General features: G+C 37.1%; 2 protein-coding genes and 1 pseudogene across 2 annotated transcripts; 1 reads left to right on the top strand and 2 right to left on the bottom strand.

Annotated features, from left to right (window-relative positions):
• The first annotated feature begins 1,148 nt into the window (after positions 1-1,148).
• On the top strand, positions 1,149-13,274 carry LOC109152778 (annotated as a pseudogene).
• On the bottom strand, positions 8,482-12,329 carry LOC109153182 (transport inhibitor response 1-like protein). Its single transcript, XM_019301006.1, has 3 exons — positions 11,319-12,329; positions 9,799-10,300; positions 8,482-9,712 (listed from the first exon to the last, which is right to left on the bottom strand). Exons 1-3 carry the CDS (start codon positions 11,897-11,899, stop codon positions 8,951-8,953), a joined length of 1,845 nt encoding a protein of 614 aa, XP_019156551.1. The 5' UTR covers positions 11,900-12,329; the 3' UTR covers positions 8,482-8,950.
• Positions 13,275-17,053: 3,779 nt separating the features above from the next.
• On the bottom strand, positions 17,054-18,815 carry LOC109153184 (purine permease 3-like). The gene is made up of 2 exons (XM_019301007.1): positions 18,094-18,815; positions 17,054-17,696 (listed from the first exon to the last, which is right to left on the bottom strand). The coding sequence occupies exons 1-2, from the start codon at positions 18,802-18,804 to the stop codon at positions 17,334-17,336; spliced, it is 1,074 nt and encodes a 357-aa protein (XP_019156552.1). The 5' UTR covers positions 18,805-18,815; the 3' UTR covers positions 17,054-17,333.
• Positions 18,816-23,738: the final 4,923 nt, after the last annotated feature.

Raw genomic sequence — 23,738 nt, 5'->3', positions numbered from 1 at the left:
CATAAGTCATAAATACAAATGCAATACATGATTTTAACCTCAAAAGTCCCCTTCAAATATTTGCTCAGGTTCAGAAAGGAAGTTGAGAAATCAGAGTAAAAATGAAGGCTGATTTAAGGGATTCTAAATAAGTAGAGAAAGCATGTAGTCAAAATTGTATAGAAGTATGAATTACTGTAAATGCCATGTTTTCTATGATCATGACTTCATTCATATCAATTTGACAATCTATGATCTATTTATTTGATACATGAGCACACATCAGAAAAAAAAGGGAGAAAAGGAACAGTGACATTAATTGAGGTTCATAAATCATTAATCAAACAAGCACACCAAGTTTATTATAATGAAGAAAGGAGGTAATAGAACTAATATTCGACTGAGAAACATGCATAAAAAAGTCTAAAAAAAAAATTGCAACTGGTTTCGCATCGAAAACCAGATCTGGTTTCCGATGCGGAAAACCATTCACTGGTTTCCAATCGGAAACCAGTGCAGTCACTGGTTCCCGATCGGAAACCAATGACTGCACTGGTCCGATCAGAAACCAGTGACTGGTTTTCCGCATCGGAAACCAGATCTGATTTTCGATGCGAAAAACCAGACTCACTGGTTTCCCAGCCATAATATTTGAAAAAAAGAATTAAAAAAATGATATGTAGCTTTTCTAGTGTTGGTGAAGCTTTTGTGGTTGTGGATTGTTCGAAGAGATGTGTTAGTAGTTCTCTGTTGAATGTTGAAGGAGGAGGTGAAGTGGGAGAAGAAGCAGTGAAGGGAGAAGAAGGCTTGCATGTGTTGATTGAAAGATGGAAAATGACTTCCGCCAAAAAAAAAGGGGAAGTCATTTTCTAGATTTTAGCCCTCATTTTCCATTGACTAGCTAGCATTTTCCTTGACTATTTCATTTTCAGCCTTCCCAAACACCAAAAACCCGGAAAATGATTTCCAGAAGTCATTTTCCGGGTTTCCAAACAGACCCTAATAGCATTCACAGGAAGCTATCAATTGGATTAACGGAGGTTCTAGCCCAAGGGGGTGTATGAAGGAGATTGTGGAGAAATCCAAGGCTTGGAGGGATAAAGCTTAGGATATTAGAGTGAGTCACATTTTCTGGGATACAAAACAGGGTGGCTGATGGCAGTGCCAAAATGGCGAGATTTAGTGTGGGCACTACCACGAAGCTTAACAGATCTCCGGCGAGGATTCGAAACTTGCTTGAAGATGATCATTTGAGCCGCTCTTGGCTTAGAGTAACCTGAGATATGAACCAGTAGCTTTATTCCTGGGGTTTCTCCCCTCCTTATTGATCTAAAAAAAAGTTGTAAGAAGCGTTCTAATACCTATTTAAGTGAAGGATAATGCTTAGATTATAGGAACTTATTCAGGATGAGAATATGGACATCAAATTCTCAAGTTAAATTATTATTTAAGAGTTTTTTCCATTTTTGGTCCCTCGACTTCACTTGTGGTGACAAATGGGATTCACGACTTTTATTCTGGACATAATAGGTGCTCAACTTCAATTTTTTTTCCACATTTGGTCCCATCCGACCAAGAACCCGGCCAACCCACTGGAATTAGACTCAACCCTTGTTATGTTAAGGGTATTCTAGTCATTTCTAACCCACTGTGACATCAAGCCCCAGAACCTCCTCCTCGACAAGGACGGCAAGCTCAAGATCTCCGATTTCGGCCTCTCCGCGCTGCCGGAGCAGATCCGGAATGGCCTCCTCCACACCGCGTGCGGTACTCCGGCCTACACCCCCGGAGGTGATGATCAGAAAAGGCTACGACGGCGCCAAGGCCGACGCGTGGTCTTGCGGCGTCATCCTCTTCGCCTTCCTCGCAGGGTACCTCCCATTCGACGACAGCAATATATCAAACATGTACCGTGCAATACGAAGCCACGCGTTTCAGTTCCCGGATTGGATCACAAAGCCCACCCGGAGCATAATTTTCCGACTGCTCGATCCCAATCCGGTAACCAGAATGTCCATCGAGGAACTGATGAAGCTCCCGTGTTTGACAGACGAACATCAATTCAGGAACCAAGAGTTCGACAAAGATTGCAAACACTTAACCAAAATGAACGCATTCGATATCATTTCAATGTCTCCCGGGTTGGATCTATCAGGGCTATTCCAGGCAGGATTGAACAAGAAAGAAATGAGATTCACCACAAATTCCGAGGTAGGAGAGGTTGAGGAGAAGGTAAAGAAGATCGGGAGTGAAGCAGGGTATAGGGTGGAGAGGGGAAATGAAGGGGGAATCAGACTGGTAAAACCAAGAGTAACGTTAATGGTGGAAATTCTTCAAGTGGCGCTGGAGCTATGGCTGGTGGAGATAAAGGTCGTCAATGGAGAAATGGAATTCGAGGACACACAGTGGGTTAGAAATGACTAGAATACCCTTAACATAACAAGGGTTGAGTCTAATTCCGGTGGGTTAGCCGGGTTCTTGGTCGGATGGGACCAAATGTGAAAAAAAAATTGAAGTTGAGCACCTATTATGTCCGGAATAAAAGTCGTGAATCCCATTTGTCACCACAAGTGAAGTCGAGGAACCAAAAGTGGAAAAAACTCTATTATTTAAATTATCAAGTTTGATTCTTATTAATAGCATTTTTATAGTACCTCATTTTAGTAAACAAGAAAATTCGTCATTTGGTTGTGATTTCAACATCATTGTTGAAATCAAATGGCATTTTTATTTGCCTCACAAAATTCATAGGAAAATCGTAACAATTTTTTTCTTTATTTCAAAATGACTATTCACATATTAATAATTTATAAGAGTTGTAAATTAAGAATCACGAAGCGGACTTCACCAATAATGCACCTTCAAATAATGACGTTAAGTTTTCTATAAATTAAAAAAATTGTAAATTGAATAATACTCAGTATATAAGAGAAGTTAAGAACTCTCTCAAATAGAGTTATAGAATAATTCAATGTCATACCTTAAAAAAAAAAAAAGGCTAAAGTGCCAAATCGCACCATGAACCAATTGCGATATGTCATGCCGCACCCTGATATTTCATAACTGCCGATTCGATGCATAAACTAAAATTTTTTTGTCACCTAGCATTTTTTACAGGTTACTTTTAAGTTTCCGGTTATAAGTTGCTGATGTGGATATGTTTTTTTATTGACTTGTTCATCACCTCCACCACCGGCTCCCTACTCGGGTCCGCTGTGCATATGAACACGTCCACCTCGGGAAACTCCTCGCTCCGGGCAGGCAGATTCTCCGGCCTCACGGACCGCGCCACCGGCCGCCACCGGAACGCCTGCGTGAAAACCCATACTGAGGTGAAGATGAACTCCGAGAAGGTGACGAGCGTCCATGAAAGCCGCGGAACGCCGCCATGGGAGAAGGTTGAGAATCTGTAGTAGAGAAAAGCGAGAATGGCGGCGAAGTGGAAACATGCGTGGATTCTACTGAGTATAGCTCGAGGTTGTTGAACTGTGCAGGTATGGAGGAGGGAAGGGGCGGCAGCGGCGGCCATGGCCATTTCAGTTTTACTTTCTTCTTTGGCTCTTAAACACTTGGAGGAATCAGATTAAAATCCATGGCTAAATCAACAACTGGACCAATGATGAGCAGAACGGAATATAATTCACGATATCACTGGATTTGGTTTTGCTGCCAATGAACTCCTTGTGACCAGAGACACACAGAGGATTTCTGGAGACAACCGGTTCAGATGAGAGGAGAGGGGAAAAGGCGGAGCTCATCCCGTCGCTGCTTCTAGACGCCGCCAACCACCGCCATCCACTGCTATCGTCGGATCTGTTCACGGGAAGAAGTCGTCGGATCTGCCTTGCTGCTGGCGCCATGCTACCATTAACGGGGAAGAGGGGGCGAAGATAAAGAGAGAAGCACGAGAAGGGAGGGGAGCTGGCCATTGTCGCTGGCTACTTGCTTCGCCGGAAAGGAACGCCCGACAACGAGAGAGAAAGAGAACAAAAGGGATGACAGAGGCGAAAGGCTACGGTGGTGTCAGTTTAAAAAATGCTTACATGTCAATACTACTGGCTCATGTCATTAGGTTTACCTGGAAATCTGTAAAAAATGTTAGACGATAAAAAAATTTTAGTTTGTGCATCGAATTGACAGTTATGAAAGGTCATGGTGCGACATGACAAATCTCTATTGATTCATGGTGCGGAATGGCACTTGAGCCAAAAAAAAAAAAAGAATAGTTCAATGTCAAATTAGTCAAGTCAATGTGGTTACCCTATTGCAGGACATCATTATACCCCAAAAAATAGTTGTCCACATTCTCTTTTAATTTTAGTATGTTCTAAAATGTTACTTTCATAAAACAAACATTACAAATAACTCTGTTATTTTATATTACACATCTAATAAAATTCATTGATTAAAAAATTATTCATTTTTTTTTATTGTGAGAGAAAGATCAATTACTAGCAAAATCTTGCCCACAATAACTGCGACAAGTAGACAACCATTTGTTGAAAAATATTTAATTTTTGAAAACGTACGCCAACACATAGAGCATCCCCAGTAGGAAGTTCTTCAATGGTTTTTACAGTTAGTCATAAAGGTAAAGTTTTGAAACAATGATTCAGGATCAAGTCTTATCAGCGACAGTATAACCTCTCAAAGTGAGGGGCCTGTTCAGCTGAGTTATCACGATTTACATCTTCCCAGTTGCTCTGTCGGGTCGGGCCTCTTGGAGTTGGAGATTTAACCTTTTGGAACAATTTTTTTTTTTTTTTTTTTTTTTACAGGTTTTAAAGCATATGTGGAGGAGAGAGAAGGTTTTGAGTGTTTGCTGGAGATGTTGGTTTTTGTGACAATCGTTATACCGCCTCCCAAAACGACGTCGTTTTGTTAATTTGTATGGGGAGTTGACGTGAGAGAGTGTATGCGTATTCTGTTACTAGTTTTTTACGCGCATTGCGCGATTGAGATAATGTCCAATATTTTTTTTAAATAAGTACTTTAAAGTAAATATCAAGGCAAAATTATATTAGAATTGTTCATGCATAGATAATTGAATGTTAAATTTGCATATTTAAATAAGCAATTCTAAATTTACAAATGCAAGACAATATAGTCAAGATTGATTATAATTGTCAATAAAATAATTGTATAGGTATGGTTGAAACCAAATACGGGACATAAGGGAAAGCAAATAAAAATTAGGCATAAAATATTGAATCTACTATACTAATAAGAGCACAAGAGAGTTAGACCTATAATGAGTATTAAAAATGGCGGTCATAATTTTTTAATCAAATGAATGGCTCAGATTGATCAGATTTTAATTTTTTGTTAAGATTTCCTAATTTATCCTTAATGAATATGATTATCCGTTAACTTTCCATTAAATATTATATTTTCCGTTAAGTTCTGTTAGTTCACCGTTAACTTACTCATTGATTTCAATAAGAATGATCTTAGGTTCGAACCCCATCCCAATCAAAGTTTGCATAATTAGTATTCTATTTTACTCTTATTAAATTAAATAATAATTTAGTAGCTACAACAAAAAAAATACATATGCATTTCTTTAATTTAGAATTATGTGTCTACAATGTCTTTATTCAAAAAAATTTATTCATTATCAATAAATTAAATAAGAGACCAGGACTATGTGGTCCAATGGTACCCGGGTTGGACTTCCATTTGGAAGGTTATGAGTTCGAGCCTCAGTGGAGGCGTTATTAGCTCTTTGTGTTTCAGTAGGTTGAGAAAGTATATGAACAGAAAGAGAAATAATTTCATTAGTTATATTGTCTTTATTTTTCTCCAATATAAAAATTATTTACATTCAAATTCATCAATTGATTATATTCGCTACATTGTCCATACAATGTCTTTACTAAAAAAAATTATTCATTATCAATAAATTAATTAATAGACATAATTTTATTAGTTATATTGTCTTTATATTTTTCCAAGTAAAAATTCTTTACATTCAAATTTCAAATTCATCAATTGATTATATTCATTACATTGTCTATATCTTTTTTTTGCACTATTTTTTAATTAAATATCAAAGTTATAATACAAAATAATGCTATATATTTATTTACCAAGTATTTTATTTATACCATTAAAAAATTAAAAAAAAATATAATTAATATAGCCAATCATATTAGCTCCTTGAGGGATTTGTTGACAAAGGTAGTATTCAAATCGCACAACAAATTGAAGTGAGAACTAACTCGCAATGTCCTTGTTTGACAATCAGCAGTTAGCAGTTAGCGGTTACAACTAATTTTTTTCAAATATCTTTTTACCAACTGTTGATATAATTCGCTGGTCAAATTTGCTAATATAATCCGCTAACGCTAACCGCTGATTGTCAAACAAGGACATTGCGAGTTAGTTCTCACTTCAATTTGTTGTGCGATTTGAATACTTCCTTTGTCAACAAATTCCTCAAGTAGTTAATATGATTGGCTATATTAATTATATTTTTTTAATTTTTTAATGGTATAAATAAAATACTTGGTAAATAAATATATAGCATTATTTTGTATTATAACTTTGATATTTAATTAAAAAATAGTGCAAAAAAAAAGATATAGACAATGTAGTGAATATAATCAATTGATGAATTTGAAATTTGAATGTAAATAATTTTTATATTGGAGAAAAATAAAGACAATATAACTAATGAAATTATTTCTCTTATTTAATTTATTGATAATGAATAATTTTTTTTTTAGTAAAGACATTGTATGGACAATGTAGCGAATATAATCAATTGATGAATTTGAATGTAAATAATTTTTATATTGGAGAAAAATAAAGACAATATAACTAATGAAATTATTTCTCTTATTTAATTTATTGATAATGAATAAATTTTTTTGAATAAAGACATTGTAGACACATAATTCTAAATTAAAGAAATGCATATGTATTTTTTTTGTTGTAGCTACTAAATTATCATTTAATTTAATAAGAGTAAAATAGAATACTAATTATGCCAACTTTGATTGGGATGAGGTTCGAACCTAAGACCATTCTTATTGAAATCAATGAGTAAGTTAACGGTGAACTAACAGAACTTAACGGAAAATATAATATTTAACGGAAAAGTTAACGGATAATCATATTCATTAAGGATAAATTAGGAAATATTAAGAAAAAATTAAAATCTGATCAATATGAGTCATTCATTTGATTAAAAAATTATGACCGCCATTTTTTCTACCCATTATAGGTCTAACTCTCTTGGGCTCTTATTAGTATAGTAGATAGTAGATAGTAGATATAATTATGTTATACAATTATGTACATTCTTTTATACAATTATGACATCCGAAACAGTGAATTTTTTTTAAGAGTTAAAAGTTTATGTGTATTATGTATTATGTTAGATTATGTGTATTATCTTTTCAAAAAGGAGTATGTGTATTTTATTATACAATTATGTACATTCTATTATACAATTATGTACATTTTCGAAACATGAGATTTTTTTTTAAAGAAGTTACCAATCGACACGGAAAGCGAAATTTCAAAAAAAAAAAAAAGTACAAAACGACGTCGTTTTGCACCAGGGCGCACAATGCAATATGCACCCTGGTGCAGAATATAAATTGCCTTTTTGTGATTAGTGCGCCTCACCAAAAAAAAAAACAAATAAGCTCCCCGGTGCGCCTCAGGTGCACCAGAAGCGTCCAGCCGAACGTTTAACCATTCTTTTTTTTTTTTTGAAAACTTATTTTTCTTTTTTTTTATTTTTTATTTTTCCATCTCTCCTCTTTTCTACTTGGCTCCTAAAAACTAAACTATTGAGGATACTCTTCGCACAAACAAAGACAATGTAGTACACGATTTTTTTAAATATTAGTTGATTCCAGCTACAAGAAAATGTTATGAGTATCATCATGGTTGCTGAATTTATAATACAAAGAAAGTTCAAAATGGAACAAAGTAATAATAAACTTTCCCCAAGAGATGGAGTGGCTGTTGACTGCTTTAATTTACAATGCTAATGGAGCACAAATTCATGATGGACAATTAGGGATTTTTAGGGTCCACCCTCACCCATACACAAGATCCTACTCAAAACAAATCAAGAATGTAACACATAATGGAGCACCCTCAATTCCTCTTTAGCCTACACATCATTTCATATAGTATAGTCCAATGGGTCATTATGCCTCTCAACATTTATGCCCCCATTCTCTCATGAATATGTATGAATGAGGGCTGCATTTTGTATTTTTGTATTTGTATCCCACCTCAAATTCTCTACGAATATGAGAATTGTTATGGCTCCGGTGCCTTTTATATTGGGTAACCAGGTATATATACCTTTTGTACCAGATATTTATATAATCATGCATGATATGTCTGATTATACCGGGTAACCAGGCGTACCTTTTGTACCAGATATTTAAATAATCATGCATGATATGTCTGATTACACTGGGTACTGTGAAGACGAAAGTTGACAATACCTATACAGCTCAGAAAACATATATGAAAAGTACAGAAGGAGATATCAGCTGATTAAAACAAGTATTGTCCTGGCAGTAAATATTGCCTACTAACAGTTCAAATTCTCAGCTAAAAATGCATAAAAGATGAGCAGAGAAGCTCAATTCAACTAATATAAGCAAAAAGATTGTTCTGAGCTTTTTGCTTCTGAATCTCGAATTCTCCAGGACACACACTTCAAGAGAATATCGCGAGGGGCAAACATCTCGGTTCACTTTGAATGTCGATGGTTTCTTTATTCGAAATAAACAGCGGGAAAGAAGAAGAAGAATCACGATGGGGTTGCAGCAAAATCTGTAAGCTAGCTAGCTGGCCTCGTTTATGTTTGGCAGAGAGGAAGAATAACAATCACGACGAGTAAACCTTAAAACCATCCCGTCCCTTACTTGAATGCGCGGTTTGCTGAAAGCCAACTCTCCAGGAACATATTCGGGGCAAAACTCGGTCTCTTCTAACATCACAAGATATGCACAAACTTGGGTGCATCGGTTCTTGGCCCATCGAGGGACCGGTACATGTATAAAGTATCAACCTCGTTGTTCCTATCCATCCCTTCCTCGTCCCTATCTATCACTTCCACCACTAGGCGTGGCAATTCCCGAGCAATCTTCTCACAACATTCCCGACTTGCCTTGCAAGACGACATCCAGAGAAACCTCATGTTGTAAAAACGGTGCAAACCAGCACGCAAAGCCAAATCCCCGAACGGACTGTCCCTGACTTCGAGCTTCTGCAGCTTGGGGCAGCCATCGAGCACGTGCTTTAGCCCCGTGTCACTGCCTCCAGCAAACGCAACTGACAAAGTGCGCAACGATTTCCCGTATTGTCCAATATAACCGAAAGCCTGGTCGGTCAATAGGCCAGATAAAGCGAGGCGTGTAAGGCTCTTACAGTTCTTAACAATAGCCCCGAACCCTTCATCCATCGGTTTACCTGTCAGGTAGTCGGGCCTGTGTCGCCCCATAATACAGAGGCGGAATACCATAAGATCGGGGCAGTTCTTCGACATCGCTACGACAGCAGCATTAGTCATTTTCTGGCAGAAATACAATATGGATTGAAGTTTCCGACAACCCTCAGCAATTGCTAGCAGACCTACCTCAGAAACGGGGCCATCTGCAGCTTCTTGAGGATCAACAGGGAAAACCCGAAGCTCTCGAAGATCTCTACACGTTGCAGCTACAGCCTTTAGTCCCTCGTCACAAACCGAATCAAGTACCTGGGCAGGACAGAATTTTAAGGTAAATAAAACAAAATCCCCACAAGTTTTCTAGGAGACTAGGTAGCAGAATTCCTATTACGTACCCAGAAAACCTGGAGTTTGTGGCAGTGAGAAATGATCTCTATGACTTGCTCGTAATAGATGCTCGCATAGCTGAAATTAAGAGAGGTGAGGTTGGCACAAATCGGGTATATTGCACGAAGATGATCCGGGAAAAAGTCCCTGAATCCCGAGAGGGACACTAATGATTTGCAGGCAGCGAAAGCGGAAGCATAGTCGGGTTCATGTTCAACCGTAGCAAGAATTTCAAAGGGTCCATACGCCCCCGTGCCCAGATGGGTAAGCTGTGGAGCTCGAACAATAAGTCGATAGAGCTGCTCGGGCGAAACAAAGCGATTCAGTCCAAGTTTCTTCAAGGATGGCGACCTCGCTACTAGCTGCTCCAACGCCTCGAAATTCACCTCGCAATCAACACAGTCGAAGATCAAAGACTCGAGGCAAGTTTTGTCCTCTGGGAAAGATGAAAACCAATCCACTTCATTATCCACAACCTCACACTCCAGTAGATCAAGCACCTTTATTTGCCTGTCATCAAAGCATTCCCATTACACATAAGGCAAAAATATTAGTAAATGACACAAATTTCACACTGAACTTGTAAACCCTCACTAGTCAAGCCAAAGTTTAAGACACTAGGGGCAACCCCAACCAAGTTAGTCAGACTGTTGACTTGGTAACCATAAGTTTACAAGTTGACTCCCAATCGGAGCAGCTTAGACTTTCTTGGTTTGTGCCGCACGTAGGTTGGTTTACCCCTTATGGTCCAACTAGGTCATAAGGCAAGATTTAGTCAGACTGTTGACTTGGTAACCACAAATTTACAAGTTGACACCCAATCGGAGCAGCTTAGACTTTCTTGATTTGAGCCGATCAGGGACAACATAGGTTGGTTTACCCCTTATGGTCTGACTAGGTCACAAGGCAAGATTTAGTCAAACTGTTGACTTGGTAATCACAAGTTGACTCGCAATTGAAGCAGCTTAGACTTTCTTGGTTTGAGCCGATCACGGACAACGTAGGTTGGTTTACACCTTATGGTCTGACTAGGTCACAAGACGGGATTTAGTCAGACTGTTGACTTGGTAAACACAAGTTTACAAGTTGACCCCCAATCGAAGCAGCTTAGACTTTCTTGATTTGAGCCGGTCAGGGACAACGTAGGTTGGTTTACCCCTTATGGTCCGACTAGGTCACAAGACGGGATTTAGTTATACTGTTGACTTGGTAAACACAAGTTTACAAGTTGACTCCCAATCGGAGCAGCTTAGACTTTCTTGATTTGAGCCAGTCAGGGACAACGTAGGTTGGTTTACCCCTTGTGGTCCGACTAGGTAACAAGGCGGGATTTATCTATTCGAGTAGTAGCTGTGAGTTTCCATGGATACCCAAAAGTTTAAGACAGAAACAAACAAATCTTAGGCTGAAAAAGGAGACAACTTTGGAAGAATTTAAAAACAGAACATCTGAAAACCCAGATCTATGGTGTTTTTTTTTTAAATTTCAAACCCAAATGAATAGATAAAAAAGAAGGTGTTTTACTGACCTGCACTGACTAGCAACGACGGAGAGTCCACTGGTACCAAATCCTTCGCAGCAGACGAGAATCAGCTCCTTGAAGTTGGGGAAAGAGCGAGACAGCACGACAAGATCATCGTCCGTAACAAACATGCGTTTAAGGTACACCTTCTCCAGCGCACAATAAGCCTCGGCCATGGCGGCGACCCAGCGGGAGAAGTAGGCGCCCCAGTCCGGCGGGAGCAAGCTGAAATCGGCAAACCGGGGCTTACCCTTTATGCTCACCGATTTCACCCGCCCGAACCGCCGCGAAACCCGCTGCGGCGACACGGCGTAGCAGTTCCCGATGAACACCTCCGATCTCGTCATCGCCTCCACCCGGTACCACGCCTTGCACACCAGCGCCGCCGCGTTGCGGTCGCGCCGGTCGGTGAGAAAGCACAGCACGTTCTCCAGCACATTCTCCAGGACCTGATCCGGGCACGGCCGCGCGTAGTAGTGGTTTCCGGCGCCGGCGCCGTCGTCCCCGAGATCGGAATCAGAAGAAGAAGGTATCGGGATCGGCGCCTTTTCCTCCGGCGACATTTCTGAGCATACATCAGCACCCATTCTACCACTAAAATCACTACTTCTCACTCAACAAATCTTCTTCTTCTTCTTCAATTCCTTCTCCCCAGATTCAATGATTCATCAACAACATTCCCAGAGGGTGCCTGGAAATCTATATAAACAACTAATTAAGTAAATCAAAACCTTCAAATATTCATACCTCTACCCAGACAAGAAATGATTTAAAAATCGCATCTTTTTCAGATTATGAGTGGACTGAGACTGAAAGTAAACAGGTTCAACGCAAGCTGAGCTGTGTGTGATCATGGAGGGGAATTCCATGTTCCTTTACTTCTAAGCTTTTTTTTTTTTTTTTTTTTTTTTTTTTTAGTGGCTCACAAGTCAGTATGTCACAACACATCTGCTTCCATTATTTCGTGCACTCAAGCATTTTTTTTTTTTTACTGAATTTTGATAAAGCATGGAGAATGATTATGCATCATGTGAATAATGTTACATTGTATATTTTATACAAGTTAGTACTTTATTTTTATTTTATTTTATTTTATTTATTGATTTACCTACCTTTTAAATAAATATGAATTTTCATAATAAAGTTGGTGAATTAATAAACAAAGGAAAGTGACAATTTTCATCATGTATTGTAAGGAAATAATGCTTTTTAGTCCATCAATTATATCGTTAATATTTTTTGTCTCTCAATTATTTACAAAGAACTTATGATTTTTTAATTATTTGTTAAGGAGGCGGAAGCGTTCGGTATTCACGAGGCTCTCAGTTGGCTGAAAGGATTGAATCTTGGGCATGTCGATGTGGAGACTGATTCTCAGCTTACTTTTAATGCTTTATGTTATGAATCTTTTAATTCGTCTTTTGGGTTTATTTTAGATGATATTAAGGAAGTTGCATCTCAATTTCCCGATGTAATTTTTTATTTCGCTAGGCGATCGGCGAATCGTGCTGCTCATGCTGTTGTCAGGGAAACCGTTTCTATGTCAGATTGCGGGGAACGATTTGACTCCCCTCCTGCTTTTCTTGTTAATATTCTTACTTCTGATTCAATGAATTAAGTTTTTCCTCTAAAAAAAAAGTGTATATTTTTCTTAAAAATAGAGATAAAATAGTATAGAATTTTTGTCTTAGAATAAAATTATTGACATCCACCTTGACTACTTTTTTGGGGTCTTTTTCATAAAACTTTAACTCCTTTTTGCAGTCTATATTCTATAAGAAAAGTGGTAGATGGACTCCATAGAATATAACTCTATCAAGTGATTAAATTTTATTGGAGGAAGTAAAAGAACAGAATAAAAAAATCATAATTCATTCCCTTTTATTAAAGAATCAAGCATGACACCTCTATAGTTCTTCATGAGGGAAGATCACAAGATTGAATTTCGGTGGTGGGTATTGACCCTTTGAGCTGTAACAGATAGAGATCGAACATCAACGCTGGGATATTGACTCTTTAGACAGCAACAGATAGAGAATGAATAGAACATATACTACATTAGGATTTTAATTTTCCCAAACATAATGGGAGATATTGTATTTTTTTAAACTCTTGTTTATTTATCAAATCAATTGTATGTTTAATTACTATTTTTAGAGAAGAGAATTAAATAAACTCTTAAAAATATAAAGTTGTGAAGTTTTTTGCACTTTTGGTCTCACGACTATAGTGACACTGTCAGAATTGATCTACGACTTTCAAACTTTGCAATTTTAGTTCACAACTATTGTTTTTTTTTTTTTTTTTTTTGTGGCAAAAATGGTCCTTCCGACCACTTTTCCGTCAAAATTCCACCGGAGAAAAATTTCTTCATTTTAAGAAGGCTAAATTTGACATTTCGCTTGCAATAACAACATCAATACTCCAAGTTTGCAATACACATTATATAAAAGCATATTCTGCACTTTTTGTACTAGGCAAATTTAGCCATTTTAGCCCTCCTAAAACTGAAAAAAATTTTCTCCGGTGAAATTTTGATGAAAAAGTGGTCTGAAGGAGCATTTTGCCAAAAAAAAACAACAGTCGTGGACTAAAATTGCAAGGTTTGAAAGTCGTGGATCAATTCTAATAATGTCGCTATAGTCGTGGGATCAAAATGCAAAAAACTCTAAAGTTGTGTAATTAAATTCTTAATTTCTTCGTTTCACAAAAAATTCTTAATTTCTTGTTTTTTTTTTTAAATTCAATTAAATATTCGAATTTATAGAAAAGTGTAATTAATTTTACATGTTACCGTTAAGGTAACTACTAGTTAATTATTATTTTTTAACTGATTTAGTGAGCTGACATGACTTTTCATCTGTGCTTTAAAAGTTGATGTGTCATTGTGTATTATTCAATAAAAAATCAACACTACTGAAAATTATGAAATTTTCGATCATCTAAAAGTAATTTTAAATCAAGTCGAAAGCAAAAAATGGTCGGAAATAGCAACAAAGATTTTTTTGAATACCAAAAGTGATCGGAACAAAGCTTTCGACTTGATTTAAGATCACTTTCAGGTAGTCTGAAATTTCATAATTTTCAGTAGTGCAAGTTGAATAATAATAATAATAAAAATAATAATAATAATATTATTATTATTATTTATTATTATTATTATTATGAAAAATTATTATTTATGTCCCTCCATAATATGTCAATTATCAATATCTCTCCTGAATTATTAATAGTATAAATATTGACCCTCAATTTTTAAAACACTACATATATATTACCAATGTATCCCCTCATTGTCACCCCGGCCAGCTTCTACATCATTGTTACCAATGTATCCCCTCATTGTCACCCCGGCCAGCTTCTACATCATTGTTCACTTCAATTGGTTATTTTTCCATTTATTGCGATTTCAAAATTTCATAAATCTCACCCCACTAAAAGGATGTTCTGCTTTACGTTTCTTTCAGGGAGTAGACAACACAACTTTAGAATTAGATACCCTCTAACTACGTAATTACTTAATACCCTAATGCATTAATTTATAGACTAATTGTCCGCAAATTATGCCGTGCAATCGTGTGCACCCTGCAAAAACGGCGTCGTTTTAATTAAAAACGACGCGTTCGACTTTTAAAAAAAAAATCATTTTCGATTACCGTTAATGACGTTATGCTGTGCTATATATCCATATATCCATAATTAATGAACTATATATCCAGAATTAGTGAACTATATATCCAGAATTAGTGAACTATATATCCACACAGGTTACTGGTACTCTATTTTGGCTTATAGCAGTTCGCTATGTCTGTGTATTCAGAATTAATGAACTATAAATTCAGAATTAGTGAACTATATATCTAGAATTAATGAATTGTATATCCAGAATTAGTGAACTATGTATCCAGAATTAGTGAACTATATATCCACACCGAAAATGGTGTAAATCCTGTCGATTGGAGTTAAAAAAAATGATTGGTGGAGATAAACGATGCCACTAACGGCACTGTTACTCCACCATAGTGAAACAGCGTCGTTCGCAACATGGTGCACACGGTTGCACAGCATAACGATTGATAATTGTCAATACCTTTGATGGATATATTAGAAATGGAGCAAACTGACTCGGAAAGACGGAGCAAGGAGGACTCGGGCAGACCCGGGGCCCCGAGGTTGAGCCCCGTGCTTGACTCGGACTGCCCTAGGGCAAGGCCTCGGCTAATTAAGGGGCCTCAGCCACGAGGCCTCAGCCATAAGGGCTCGACCATGAGGGCTCCACCTGAGTTCTCGGCCATGAGGCCTCAGCCACGAGGCCTTGGCCGGTCAATCCATAGGTCTGGTCTCGCGACCGAACACGGTCAAAGGAGGTTGTAATCGTCCCCACCGCATTAAGGGGACGGTTAGGAGGTTTCTTATATATAAATAGCTTTGCAATTGTCTCATTAAGAAAAATTCACAATCATTGTCCTAGTTTACTATTGTAATAGCATTACACATCCTTTGTAATAGCTTTGCAACTACAAATTAATGTAATATTTGGTCTCCGGGACCTTTATCGATTGTTCTCCTATCACTTTGCCTATTTTGCCATCCATTTACATTATCTTTTATTTATCTGGTTTAATAATTCAGAACACCCAGGTTAATTAAATCTATCATTGGTGCTTTCATCATTGGTAGCCATCGCCCGAAATTCAGGACGGAGCCCCCGGAACACGTACATGTTTTGCTCATTGAGGGAGAGGGGACGACTGACCAGTGCTAAAGCCTCCACAATTAGCTGAGCGCGCCCAAGATACTCTGCCGGAGTGTTGTTGCCTTGGCGAAGGGACTGTAATTGCCCGAGTAGAGTCAGGCAACGTGCTCGAGTGGATGATCCATGTGCAGCCGTGACCGACTGCCATACCTCCCGGGAAGTGTTCCTTCCGACCACTAAGTGCATCACTTCATCCGAGAGCGATGAAATAAGGAGTGAGAGGATCGATTGATCCTGCTGCACCCAAGCTGCAAAGGCGGGATTGGCGGTGGAGACGGCAGTGGTGCCGGAGGTTGAGTCGCCGGACGGTGCGGTGTCGATGACGGGCGGTGGACACAGCGTTTGGCCATCTACGTAGCCAATGAGGCTCTGACCACAGAGGAACGGTACCAATTAGGTACGCCAAAATAGGAAATTGCGGGAGGTTAGTTTTGTGGAGATGAAGTGATGGGCTGAGGATATGGTGTTTTGGGTGGTGGCCGGAGCGGCAGTGGTGGCTGCCGTGACCGTCCGCTCTGAACTATTGGTGGACATGGTGATCGGAGGAAGCCGGTGTTTGGGAGAGAAAGTAGGAAAATGATTGTTTTGGCTAACTAATACCAGATGAGATTTGTGATTAATTCCAATGATCAATTACAGTCAGATTAACAATTACAATACTAAAGAGAGTTTATACTAAAGCTCCTAACTAATAGGCTAGACAAAGGAGACTAAGCCATTACCACAGAATTACTAAATACAATTATAATAGTAACAACATGGAAATAATAACATGACTAACAGTCGGGAATTCAAAATCGCTTCTCATACAAAAAAATTAATATGACTAACACTTTACCCCTTAATTGGCCGGCCCATTGCATCCTATGAGTGTGGTCTAACCAAAAAAAAAAAAAAAAAAAAAACATTTTATTCTTTACCCCTTAATTGGCCGGCCCATTGCATCCTATGAGCGTGGTCTAACCAAAAAAAAAAAAAAAAAAAAAAAACATTTTATTCTTCCCAAAAAGTTGAAGCCCCAACCCTAAGGGCCCCACATCCCGGCGCGACAGAGTATCTGGGAGGATGTAAGTCATGATAACTCAACTGAACCAGTGGCTAGACCTTTGCTTACTGCGTACAAGGAGCCCTCTGACTCTCACTTTGAGATCCCTGGTCATTCTTCCCAAACTTCACTCCTATGACCAGTTTATTATTAAACTTTTCTAAGTTTTTTTTTCTTTTTTTTTTCCATAGATAGAAGGATGGAGCAATTCAATAGAATGTTACATAGGAAGAGTTTCATGATTTGCTTCCATATTGTTTACTTGAACTTGCAGTTCCTCTTTCTTGTTATTATCACCATTATTCTTCACTTCTCCATAGAAATAAGATACAAATCCCCATAGCGAAAGCGCCAGTGAAATCCCCTTTTCCGGCCCAAATTTTTCTCCATAAAATACCACCGCCAACACCTCCGTGAGAGACAGTGATGCAGCGAGGATAATGCCGGAGAGCAAAGACGATCCATAGCGGATGGTTCCGACGGCTCCGATGAAGTATATCTGCCACATAAGGGCGGTGAACACTACAACCACATAGTATTTTGCTTCTCCTAGCTCAAATCCTCTGGCCTCCCTACAAATTGCCTGCACGTTCCATTATATTGTTGTGACTTGTGATATACCATACTTAGCATGCAAATTATAGGGAAATTCTACATATCTTTTTTTTTTTTTTTTTTTTTTTTTTTTTTTTTTTTCAATTATAACTATTTATATTGTTTGAATTAGCTGATTACAAATGTTTGGTAAATTAGCTGTTAGCTGATAGCTGATCACATACAAAATAATTTTTTCAAAAAATTATTGAAAAAGTTACTTTGAACAGTTTTTTGACATTTTGGAGCAATAAGCTGTTACAAAAAGTTAATTAATTAAACACTTATGTTGACTGTTTAATCAACTCAAACAACTAATAATGATCAAATAAATCAAAATTAACTGATAAACTAATTATGTTACCAAATATGGTCATTGTAATTACCTTAAAATCTTTGTTTACCAACATTCCGAGGGTAGAAACAGCAGTGGCAAAGAGGGTCATAACCATCTGAAACTCCAAAACCAAAGTATAGGTTAAAGACTGGGTTGCCTTGGTGTAAGTCAACTCTATACACGGCGCAAGAGCCCCAGACAAAGCTGCCGCCGCAAGGGTCATCAGAAACGCTGCCACGTACTCCTTTTCCGACTCCCCGGCGGGGCGGTCTCCGCCGGACCCCACAGCCAGCACCCCGGCTGCGATGGTCAACAGCATGACCGCATTGACCGTGAACACCGTGAACCGCTGCTTCACCAGGAGGAATGCGGCGCCGGCGGTGAACGCCAGCTGGGAGGCGACGATGAGAGAGGACGTGGAGACGGGGAGCTTCGAGACGCCATAGGTGTAGAGGTAGTTGATTATGCCGAGCAGGATGCCCACGGCCGCGGCCGCCAAAAATATGTTCCGAGTAATCGTGAAAAAGCTTGTGGTGCTTTTGCGGCGGCGCGTGTAGTAAGCTGCCGCGAGTGGGATGAAGTTGATGGGCCATCCGGCGGTGGAAATCCAAGTGGAGAACCATATTCTGTCGCCACCGCGGATGAAGTAGAGTCGAATAAGGAGAGGGCCGCCGCCGTTGCCGATGAACATCATAATGCAATTGAGGAAAAGGAATAGCCTCCTCCTCCTCATACTTCCCTTCCCTTGAGATGCTTCCATTTCTCACTTCAATTTGGAGATTAAACTTTAAACCATCCTACTATATACTCGCAGGACAGCACTCCTGTGAAATATTATGATTATTTTATAGTTGCAATATAATAGTATATCAATTTTAAACGTAACAACTCTCACTTGGCCACCATTAAATTATCAATTTCTCTCACTATTTTAAATTCTTTACGTTTATGCCATTTTGATTAACTTTTCACCTACATTACATTTAATAATAATAAAATGAAAATAAACAAAAAATAAAGGTACAGAAAGACTGCCTTTTCCACGCTTGCAAGCTTTCAATCAGGAAAAGACATTAACTAAGTACGATAAGTATATATACATATATAGAAGCATGTTGAAGTAAGAATAATGTTTTTGATCTAAAATGCATATTAATGACAGCCGTTGATTTAAGATGATCTATCAACGGTTCAAAGGTATAGTACGGTAAAAATATTTTTTGAAAGCTATGAACTTTCATGACCTCCCATATGGGAGAATCACTACGGGTATGTTTGGTTGGTGGGTTTTGCCCATAGGAATGGGTATGAAAGTGATTGTTATTGTTTGGTTGATAGGTTTTTAGAACACTACTATGGGTTTCGAATACCCCATCAATTGAAAAACTCATACCCAAATACAATAAGGGTTTCATTCCCTTATTCATTCTCAAGCACTACTATTAGTAACCATTCCCATTTCACTCTACTACCAAACATGTTAAATACTTTCACCAAAACACATTACAATTACCAAGTATTTGATACCCATTCCGATTTCGATTCTTATGTGCGAACCAAACACACCCTACATGTCATCTGAAGACAAGGTGCTAGGGTATAGTACGGTAAAAATATAGTGTTAATTTGGTAAATATTATGAATTTTGAACATATATATTATATAAATTTTCAGAGTACATCACTACTACTCGAATAGGTTTTTCAACTCCTACAGTTTACTCCGCATCTCTCAACTTCTTCTTCAGAGTTGAGAGTTGGATGGATTTGATGTGTTTCTCCAACTGCTTGAAGTCTTGACTTGATTGATCGGATGAATCTTCTTATAAAGATGCAAGACTTCTTTGATGATTGTAAAGAATAAATCTGGATGAGCTTCTTTGAAAACTTCACAATCACACACTGATTTTGAAAAGCTTTTGGATGAACTTGTTTGAAGAGCTTTTCTTAGATAAAATCAGTTGATCAACCAGCACCTTCTTCAGTGGTGATGAGAGGTATTTATAGGTGAAGAAAAATTCATCCGTTGGAGGGAGATAAAATTTCGAACCTATTAACCAGCGTGTATTGACCATTGGGCATGAAGCATTTATTGCGACTGTACTGTTTAGCCGTTGGAGTCCAAAAAGCATTGTGGCTTTTGTCCTTTTCCTCTGACAACAAGTACTAATCATTTAATGCTCCTTGATTTTGTGAATATCATTCCTATGACTTCTTTTGTCTAGGATGATTGCCCACTGAGAGACATAGACAACATTCCTTTTGCTCATGTATTATTAAATTTGTCTTATTTTTTTAAAGTCTGACTTAGACTTAATTGTCTCAGAAGTGTCACACGAAAGATTGTCTTTGTCTTTCGTTGTCTTTAATGATAAGATGACTTTCCTTATCATTTTACACGAGAGCTAGACCCTTCCATCTTTCGGTCTGTGTTGTTCTCTCGGTCTTCTCTTCTTCTTCACTTCTTCTCGTAGACCTAAACTAGTAAACACAACTCAGATTCGTGTATGTATCTAAACCGAATCACATGGTGAGTTGCTACTGCTTTCGTTTAACGCGAAAGTTCTAAAATGAAGAAATTAAAAAGAGGGGTCTACGATCCTAGCAAGATTGGTATCACCAAAATCTAAATACACTTGTTCCTAACAAATAGTGCAGTGACAAAAGTATAAATACATTATAAATATATAAGAAAACGCTACACTTTTGTTTAAAAAGTGTACCGGTTTAAAGAAGATGCCGTGGAGAGTTAGTATGTTGACTTTCCGCAACACTCGCTGATATGGAATGTCACGGAAAGTCAGCAAAATAAAATAATATATATATATATTGGATTGAAATGGAATGAATTTTTTTTTTACATTTTATTGTGATTTTAATGTGTTTTTACAGTTTTTAGCGATTCAAAATCAATTCATTATATTTTTATAAAAATGTAAAATAATGCATACAAAAAATTAAAATTGAGTTATAAAGAATATTAAAATAACAAAAAATAAAATTAATTTTATCATTAAAATTTATTAAACATTAGATACTACACAAAATAATTAAACAATATTATAGACAAAATTATTATACAATCACAATTTGAAATAAAAATAAAATAAATATTTTAAATAAAAACATGAAGCATGTAATTAAAATTAAACACATTTTATAAAACTAATTAAAAGATAATAAAAAAATAATCTAACAAAAACTAATGTATTCACCTCTAATAAATATGCTTAAAGCATAAGATTTTTGTCCCAACGGCATCTTATCTGGTTATAATAATATAATTATGGGAAGAATAATAATATAATTATGCTTAAAGCATAGGGTTCTTGACTTGACCATTGTACCCAGTTAGCAGTCGACTCTAAGGCTCTAAGCTCTAAGCTCTAAGCTCAGCCATTGTATATGGGTAGGAATAGCCGAATATACCCTAATTCTAATGTTTGAACCTACATTATATTCTATATATGCATATGCATACATAAATAATGGTTTTGAAGTTTTTTTTTTTTTTTTTTTCAATTAAAAAGAATATAATACTACTCCCCCTCCGGGCTTGATGGATATCATTGCAAGTGATATGATGGGAGTTTCTGTCATGCGTCGTGTTATTTCTACTGTGTAAGCTTTCTTGCCCGGGGTCTTCCCCCTCCATTCGATGGGAAAAAGAAAAAGAAAAAAAAAAGAATATTACTCCTATCTTTTATCAATAAATATTATTTTATTTCGGCATAAGTGTCAAATAGGTCCATCTACTATTGCGAAGTGCTCAATTTCCACCACGAACTAAATTAAGTGTCAAATAGGCCCATCTACTAGCTAAATTCGTTCAATTAGCTTTTTTTACAGGTTACCAACAGGTTACCTATTTATTAATTATTAAAAAATAAATAAAACAATTTTAAAATTTTTTTCTTTAAAAAAAATAAAATAATAGCCACCGGCTGTCCGGCGAGGATAGCCGGTGGCTGCCCATTCACATACAGCCGTGGCTGTCCAGCTGTCCTCGCCGGACAGCCACAACTGTATGTGAATGGGCAGCCACCGGTTGTCCTCGCCGCACAGCTGTGGCTATTATCTTTTTTTTTTAATTTTTAATTTTTTAAATTATTTTAGTTATTTATTTTTTTTAATAATTAATAAATAGGTAACCTGTTGGTAACCTGTAAAAAAAGTTAATTGAACAAATTTAGCTAGTAGATGCGACTATTTGACACTTAATTTAATTCGTAGTGATAATTGAGCACTTCGCAATAGTAGATGGACATATTTGACACTTGTGCCTTTTATTTCCACAATTATTATTTTGTATCAATATATAAATCACAATAAAATATTGAGAAAAAAAACAAACAAAAACAAAATTTCAAAATATGTACAATTATTTTTTATGAGTTAATTTTAGGAATGATTCATTAATTATTGACATTTATCAATTTTTATCTTTTAATTGGACCATATATGGTCTCTTGATCATTGAACTTTATAGTTTTCATCAACTTTCAATTTGACCAGAAATGGTTCTTTAATGATTTTGTGCAAATAATAAAATAATAATCATTGATGAAAATTAGTAATAAAACAATAGTTTCATGGATAAAAATTACTAGGAATTAAACATGTTGACCAAAATCTCATTTTGCTAATACTCGTTAAGAATAATAATTCAACCCGTTCTCGACGGGACATGTTTGAAAAAAAATTTCGGGAATAGGGACAAGGATGGGGAGAATTTCCCCATCTCTGCCGGGGACGGGAAGGGCATCCCCACCCCGATCCCTGATTCCCCATAACAGTAGCTCACTTCACGAATGTGTCTCATCAGGACGTTAATTCATAATTATTCTTAATTCCCTCCCTGGATGATAGTTATTGTTTATAATAGGCATACAAGGAATCAAAGCATGAAGTTATTGAGATATGATGCTTTTAAATTTTAATACATGATTTGTGAATAAATGATACTAATTTTGAAAATTTGAAATATGTAGAATTCTGAATGCAAATTAATTCATCAAGAATTCTTGAAAAGATGGTGTTAAGTACTTAAGTGTAGCTACTTTGTCTTATTTTCTTGTAACGAGCACTAAGATCAAGATAAATACTTTATTGAAAAAATCATTCAGAAAACACGACAGGATTTTTCGTCCCCGAAAAATCCTTCCGGAGATGGGGATGAGGGATAATTCCTCATCCTCGTCGGGGAACGGGGCGGGGACAAAGAATGGGAATATATTTCAGGGACGGGGACGGATACCCATTTCCAGCCCCCGTCCCGCCCATTGTCATCCCTAATCTTTTTGGGACCAAAGTTGATATTTGCTCCTAATGCAAATTTTATTTCTCCAAAATATAGTGAATTTGTCATTTTTTTTTTTGTCTTCAATATAATATCTGTTCATACATACTTTCCCAACCTACTGAAGCACAAAGAGTTAATCCTGACACCTCTCATTTGAGGGGCCACAGCTATGCCGCTTGACCACTTAAGAATCAAAAGTAAAAAAACTATTATACTCAAATGGTTAAACATGTATTAACTATATATATTTGGTTCTTCACATGCATTCCCGCTAATTATAAATTATGAACTCAATGTATTAAGTTTATGAACTCAATTTATCCATATCAACAAGAAGTCAATTTTTATATTATTACTCTTAAATTTTATGTTTACGTACTAAATGGATAATAA

This window comes from Ipomoea nil, unplaced genomic scaffold (genome assembly GCF_001879475.1).
Source record: "Ipomoea nil cultivar Tokyo-kokei standard unplaced genomic scaffold, Asagao_1.1 scaffold2480, whole genome shotgun sequence".
In the NCBI taxonomy this organism is placed as follows: Eukaryota; Viridiplantae; Streptophyta; class Magnoliopsida; order Solanales; family Convolvulaceae; genus Ipomoea; species Ipomoea nil.
Note: the sequence above shows the minus strand (reverse complement) of the source record. Positions and strands in the feature narration are given on the sequence as shown.